This window comes from Marmota marmota, unplaced genomic scaffold (genome assembly GCF_001458135.2).
Source record: "Marmota marmota marmota unplaced genomic scaffold, marMar, whole genome shotgun sequence".
NCBI lineage: Eukaryota > Metazoa > Chordata > Mammalia > Rodentia > Sciuridae > Marmota > Marmota marmota.
In genome coordinates this window covers 3,992,157-3,999,215 of record NW_026000001.1, presented here as the reverse complement: position 1 = coordinate 3,999,215, position 7,059 = coordinate 3,992,157, and the positions used below count along the sequence as shown (strand labels likewise).

The 7,059-nt window shown below is 57.7% G+C and overlaps 1 protein-coding gene across 1 annotated transcript in view; it reads left to right on the top strand.

Annotated features, from left to right (window-relative positions):
- The window catches only part of LOC107156892 (actin-85C-like), a 26,330-nt gene that overhangs the window by 10,436 nt on the left and 8,835 nt on the right, over positions 1 to 7,059 (top strand). Inside the window, exons 5-7 of the mRNA XM_048807616.1 lie at positions 3,308 to 3,392; positions 6,503 to 6,689; positions 6,800 to 6,935. Coding sequence (XP_048663573.1) covers positions 3,308 to 3,392; positions 6,503 to 6,689; positions 6,800 to 6,935 — 408 coding nt within the window. The remainder of the gene's footprint in view (positions 1 to 3,307; positions 3,393 to 6,502; positions 6,690 to 6,799; positions 6,936 to 7,059) is intronic.

The following is a 7,059-nucleotide window of genomic DNA, read 5'->3' as shown; positions in this document are numbered from 1 at the left end:
GCAGGGCTGCAGGGTGCCCCAGGCTGCCTGAGTCCTCAGCTCATCCCTGGGCTCCTCCTAATGAGGACATCCATGGGCTAATTAAACAAGCAGCAGGGCTCTTCCATCTGTCCAGCCATCCTGAAGCCCAGCGGTGTCTCTCCATTGAGCAGCGACCTGCAGGACAGGCCCAGGGCCGAGGCGCCACCTGCACAGGCCCAGAAACAGCAGCTGCATCCTTCACAGCCTGGGTGCGAGCTGCCGCCTCATCTATACAAAGCCCCACGTGGGCCACTGACCCCTCCTCTGCGTGGACATTTAGATCATGGAAGTGGGGCAGTGCTGCCTTTCTGGGACCAGCACAGGACGTACCCGTCTGGAGAATGACCAGTATCCATGAGGCCGTTGGCCCACTGGAGGAGGTCGGAGAGGGGCAGGACCCCCTCGCCCCAGGGAGTAAGCCGCTGCCCAGCTGCAGAGGAGCAGCAAGGTGTGTGCCCAGAAGCTCTAGCAGGAGCAACAGGCTCACCTGGTTGCGGAGGCCAAGATCCCAAGACCAGCCTCGCAAGCTGGAGACCCCGAGGCTGATGGTGTGGCTCCCGCCTGGAGGCCGAGGCTGAGGACCCCGCTGGAGCCTTAAGGCAGGGAAGAGCTGTGTCCCAGCTCCCGGGCAGACGCGGCGGCCTCTCCTGTCAAGCCTCTGTGCTCTCAGACTTGTGCTCTCGGGGGCCATCTGGGGCACCCTGGGGCACCCCGTAGGAAGGTCTGACCGCCGTCAGGTTGACACCAAAGTTGGCCACCGCAGCAGCCGAGCAGGTGGCTCCAGCCGCCTCCCCTCGGCCCACCTCTGGTTGTGTTGGAGTCTAGCAGGGAGCCAAAGGTTGCTCACTGGGCCATGCTGAGACAGTTAGGAAGGGACACCAAGACGGGCGTGTGTCTCAGAGAAGGCGCTTCGCCCCCGAGCAGTGTACCCTGTTAGTGACTGGGGGTCATGGCCACCCCTTGCCCTAGAGAGTCCTGTGTACAGAACAAGAGAGGCCCTGCCCAGGAACCCGTGGTCAGAGGGGAGGCTCCTAGGAGGGGCAGGGGCTCCAGCACGCACCCCTCCCCCGTGTCCCCAATCTCTTTCTGGTGCCCCTAAGAGCCGCCCAAGAAAAGACCCCAGACCTCAGCCCGGGGCAGAGGGCGGCAGGAAAGGAGAGGTCTCTGCAGGCCAAGGGGCAGCAGCCACCCTGCAGCCACCCTCCCAGCCGAGCTCCCTCCCTGCCAATGTCCCTCGTCCAGCTGCCACCCGTGTGGCCCCTGCAGGGGCCTGGAATGGGCGGGGACGTGCAGGGCTGGTGCTCCTTCTGCGGTGCCCCTGTGGGATCCGGAAAGCCATGTTCCTGAAGAGAAGCCAGTGGCCGCACAGGGAGCCCGGCCCCGAGTCCCCTGGTCCTGGCCTGGCTCTGCCGCACACCTGACCTCAGGCAGGTCAGTGGTCCTGGCTCTGCCTCAGTGTCCTCATCTGGAGGATAGTAAAGGACCCCTGGGGTCACTGTGAGGACAGAATGAGCTGGTACCTCAAAGCCCTGTAGCTCTCCAGCCTTCGGCAAACCCGGCCCCACGGTTCCCAGGCCTGTTTCCCTCCCTGGGCCACAGGAGTTAGACTGCAGGGGCCCTGAAGACCCCGCAGCTCATGACCCTCAGGCTCCATGACCTTGGGCTCCACGACCTTCAGGCTTGGTGCAGGTGGGCAGGGCGGGGCAGTTTTGGGAGCCAGCACTCTAGTTTGAGCCCTCCCTGTTAGAATCGAGCCCTCCCTGTTAGAATCGCGCCCTCCAGACACACGCTGTGACTCCTTTGGAGGGGTCTGCGGTTGGACTCCTGTAAGAGTGGCCGCGATGAGCCCGCCTGGGCCAGGCCGCGTGAGCACAGGGTTTCCCTCGGGTGGATTCCCTCCTACCTCAATGCTGCTGCTGCCCGCGTGGTTGGAACTGGACTGTCCCCAAAAGCTCATGTGTCCCCAGGGCATCTGTGTTCAGAGTCGGGGGGAAGGGATTGGCCGGAGGGGGCTCCGACCTCATCACCTCCTGGCGGTCGTCCCTGGATGGAGTGGACTACTGAAGGGGAGGAACTGTGGGCCTGCGGGGCGAGGGTGGAGAGAGCAGGTCACTGGGCTGTGTCCTTGGGGAATGTGTCCTGTCTCTGGCTGCCCAGAGCTGCCAGCTTCCCCCACACGCCCTTCCCCAAGATGTTCCAGAGCAATGGAGTCAGCAGGCCACGGCCTGAACAAAGGGACAAGTCGCGTCAGGTAGTTTGGCGACAGTGATGGAAAACTGCCCGGAAGGCTCCAGGCTCTGCGCTGTCAGCCCCTCACCGTGACCCGCGCGGCAGGCGGCTCTAACGCGTTGCCTTGACCCAGTTTGGAGGCCCCTCCTGAGGCCAGTCAGTCCCCCTTCTGGGTGGGTGGTTAAGTCCACACCCTACCGCTGCCCTCGTTTGGATGTCACGTGCAGAGCCAGTATGTAGCTGCTCTAATTGACCTGGGCCAGCTGCAGGGCACCTGAGGACAGCCTCCATGTGCAGAATGGCTGGGAGAGACCCCGGGACCCAGCGCAGAGGAGCCCGGAGCCACGTGCAGATCCAGCTCAGAGTCACTGTCCTTGGACACGAGTCCTGCTGTGGTCCTGTCTAGAAGGCTTCTCTTGCTCAGAGTATCGGTGACAGAGGTGCCTTTCATCCACCCCAGTGGCACTGCACAAGGGTCTTCAAAGCCCTCCGAGCACAGCACGGCCTCCCTGCAGGTGAAGCTCACGGCCACCATCTCAGGTGCAGGGCCCAGCAAGCAGCCGCCTGTGCTCAGCCTCGGGGCCACCTGCTCACCTGCCTTCTGTCTTCTGGGGCCAGGGGCCGCCACGTACCTGTGTGGGAAGAGCCAGTTGGTCTCGCCTGGGCACTCCTGCCCTGGCTCCCCGGGGACGCCTGGGCCATGTTTCTGGAACACACCACGTCTGCTCCAGCGAGGCACCCAGGCCCGTGTCCAGTCCCCTCAGAGGAACTGAACCTCCCCACCGCCCAGCTGCAGAAGGGAGGGCGGGTCCAGTGAAGAGAGCTGCTCCAAGGAGCCTCTGGGGCCGCAGGGGCTGGGGGAGTCCTCCCTGCCCTCAGATGGGCCTGCTGTCACAGGAGGAGCCCTGAGGGCGTTCCGCAGCCGGGGAGGGGAGGGGCTCGCAGGGCTGGGGAGGGGCGTGCCTTGAGCCCCTCTGCCCCTGTGGGCTGCGCAGCTGTGGAGCCTGCACTCTGCCCGTGTGGGGCCTGGCTGCCAGCGTGGTTGCTGTCCCCCTAGATCCTGTTTGAGACCTTCGGCGTCCCCGCCCTCTACATAGGCAACCAAGGTGTCCTGTCTCTGTACTCTTCCGGCCAAACCTCGGGTGAGTGGCCCTGTGGGAGCCCCTCCCCCAGCCCACAGTCCCATCCCAGCACACACTCCTCCCTGGCACCTAAGGGAGGGGACCACACAGTGCGCACCCCCGCCTTCCCACCCTCTGGTTAAGCAGGATGCACCCAGATTTTTAAAATCCGCTGGACTCACCCTTATCTTCAACAGCTTTATTGAGGTGTGATTGACACATAAGCCCGACGTGTTTCAGGGGCACGCTTTGACAAGTTTGACGTATGGATCACCACGACCCACATAATGAACCTACCTCACCCCAACGGCTCCCTCCTGCCACCCTTCCCGCCTGTCCCCAGCTGACTCCCAGCCTGTCCCCACAGATGGGTTCATACGGAGTGCCGTCCGGTATGAACGGCATCAGAAGGCAAGGGCTCTGCCCTGTGTCCCTTTTCACTCTGAATTATCTGGAAATCCATTCCTTGGTATTGCTGTGGGTCGTTCCCTGGGGTGGGTCACCCTCATTCATTTGCCCATGAATGGGTTTGGGCAGGTTCCAGTTGGAGCTCTTGGAAGAAAGCAGGCATGCACATGGTGTGGAGGTCTTTGCATGCATGAACACTCTCCTTAGCTTGTGGTAAATACCCAGAGGGGGACTGGCTGGGCCACATTGTGGGCGTGTGTTTAACTTCTAGACACCTGCAAGCCAGCCACCGAGGCAGCCCCACCACTTTGTCCACAGCTGCCGGAGCTCTGGGCATGGAGTGGGAACGCAGTGGTGTGTCCCAGGGTTTCGATTCACACCCTGACCACGCTGCCACTGGACCACGCTTCCTGGGCGCCTCGCATGTCCCCTGGTGAAGCGCTCCACAGTCTTGGGTTCTCTGCACTCTTATGTATCCTGGACACAAGCCTCCTGCCAGACGTATATTTTGCACATACCTGACTCTGCCTTCCCTTCATTCTCGTCACAGTGTCTTTTGAAGGTTTCAATTTCCATAAAGTCCAATTTATTATTAGCTCATGGTTTTGTGGGCCATGACTTTGGTATTGCATCTAAGAAATAGGGGCTGAACTGGGTTTAATGGCACATGCCTGTCATCCTAGTGACTCGGGAGGCTGAGGCAGGAGGATTGCAAGTTAGAGGCCAGACTCAGCAACTTAGCAAGGCCCTGCCTCATTATAAAAATAAAGAGGAACCAAACTCAAAGATTTTCTGCTAGAACTCTCAAAGATTTTAGTTCTACGCTAAGTCCTAGGGTCCATTTTGAATAAGGCATAAGGTATGAATGAAGCATGTGTGTGTGTGCGTGCGTGCACAGAGCTCCTGTTTTTTGGGGTGTCTGTGGAAGACACTGCCCTTTCTCTGCTGACTTACCCGGAGCGCTCTGAAAGCCAGTTTTCTGTGTGCTCGGGGCAGCTCTGGACCCCGTCTTCTCAGCTTTGGGTCCAGCTGTGGGATGCCACCGCATTGTCCTGAGAACAGCTCATTAGGAGTCTCCAAAGGAGGTGACATCAGTGCTACTGCTTCAGTCTCTTGTTTTTGAAAGGTTTTGATCATTTTAGGTCCTCTGCATTTCCATATAAATTTTAAAATTCGTTTGTAATTTTCTAAAACAAACAAAACCCGCCCACCACCCCTTCAGTTTCTGTGGTTTGGTTCTGCTCTTGCGGTGCTGGGGCTGGGGCTAGGCCTGTGCTTGCTGGGTGAGCGCTGGCCCTGAGCTCGCCCACCCCGGGGTCTGAGAGTGGATCGGAGCCAGCTGCATAGTTAGCTCCAGGGTGACCATGGCATGCCTGCTAGAACCCTAGTTTCTCCCAGCAGTGTCCTGTGTTCGCAGAGGACAGGTCGGGGGTCTGGTCATATCTGTCTGTTTCTTACTCTTGGGTGGTATTATAAATTATATTTTATTTCAACTGTCATTATTCATTATTATTTATATAGAAATGCAATAGGCTTTTTGCTTTTGTGGTACAGGATCAAATCCAGGTCTCACACACGCTAGGCAAGCTCTGTCTCCCGAGCTACACCCCAGATCCCTATGATTCATTTTTGTACATTGACATTATATGCTGATATTTTAATTAAACCCACTTATTTAGATTTTGTAGGATTTATTATTTGGACCATCATCTTGTCTAGGTTTTACTCCATTCCATGATTTTGGAATTGGATGCTTTTAATTTTTATTGCTGGGTTGCATGAAGCCATGGGGCAGAGGTCCTTGTCTTGCTCTTGATCTTAGAGGGAACCATTCAGTTTTGCAGCAGGAAGTGTTGTGATAGCTTTGGTTTCTCATCGGTGTCTTTATGCATTTGGTGGTGTCTTGTGTTCTCATCAGCAGCAGAGGCTGGGTTCTCTCTCCTCCTCAGTGGGGTGTTTCCTCGTTGGAGAGGTAGCACTGCACGGCCTTCCAGGCCAAACCCAACTGGTCATGATTGAGCCATTGTATGTGTCACTGATTCTGTTTGAATTTTGAGATCATGTCCACAGGTGACAATGGCCTAGTGTCCCAGCCCCCAAGACACTGTATTCTTGCCTGGCACTAGAAATATGAAGGCAGACCCTGTGCTCTTAGTTGCAAGAGTGGGAGGGAGACCCTCTCCCTGGTCCCCAGCGTGGCTGGAAGGGGAGGGACTCTCTGCTTGACCAGCTTCATTGAAACGTGCAGTCCGTGGCTGCAAGTTCGACAGGTGCCAGGAGTCAGTGGCCCGGATCCCGATCAGCTCTGGACAACCCCAGAAGCCACTGGGTCTCACAGAATGAGTCGTGCATTTCCACTGCCACTCACGTCCTTTTGGACCACCCCGCCCAGTGTGCCTTGCTGGCGGAAACGCAGCCTCCTCCACTGTGTCCAGCTCCCCCCACACACACCTGGGTGCTGCCCAGAGATGCTCGTGCCAGGGCACTCTCCTCCCCTCTGACCTCTGGACACCTGCTCTGACATTCCTCCCTCTAACAATCAGAAAACGAGGCAGGCTCCCCTTCTAAGCAGCCCCTCCCCAGGAGAGTGTGCTCCCCCAGGAAGAAGCCAGCTCCTGGGACCCTGTGCCTTCCCTCCGGACCTTTCCTCCTCTGCCTTCTCTTCCTGCAGACCTGGCAGTGGTAAGTGGCACATGATGATGCCAATGTGTTCTCTTACCCAGGAACAACCATCGAGTCTGGAGAAGGGATGACGTACTTTGTGCCCATCATTGATGGCTGTCCTTTGCTTCAGTCAACCACCCAGATGAACGTAGCCGGCCAAGACCTGACCATGTACCTTATGCAACTGTTGGCCCAAGAGGGGAACCTGCTGGTGAGCACAGGTAGGAAACCGCTATTCACAGCCAGGTAACGGGGTGTGATGTCTTTCCTGGCCTACTCAACCTGCAGCCCTCAGTCGTAAAGTTAAGGCAACAGGACCAGCCTCCCAGTTCTAACTCAACCCTCTCTATATGTAGGGACATTTCTTCCCTTGACAATGATGAGAAAGATGATGGTGATGATCATGGTAGGGTGATGATGGTGATGGTGATGATGTTGAGGGTGGTGGCAATAGTGATCATGTTGGTGATAGTGGTGATAATAGTGGTAATGGTAAGGATGGTGATGATGGTGGGGATGGTGAGGATGGTGAGAATGGTGATGATGGTGGGGATAATGAGGATGGTGGGGATGGTGGGGATGGTGGGATGGTGGGATGGTGGGATGGTGGATGGAT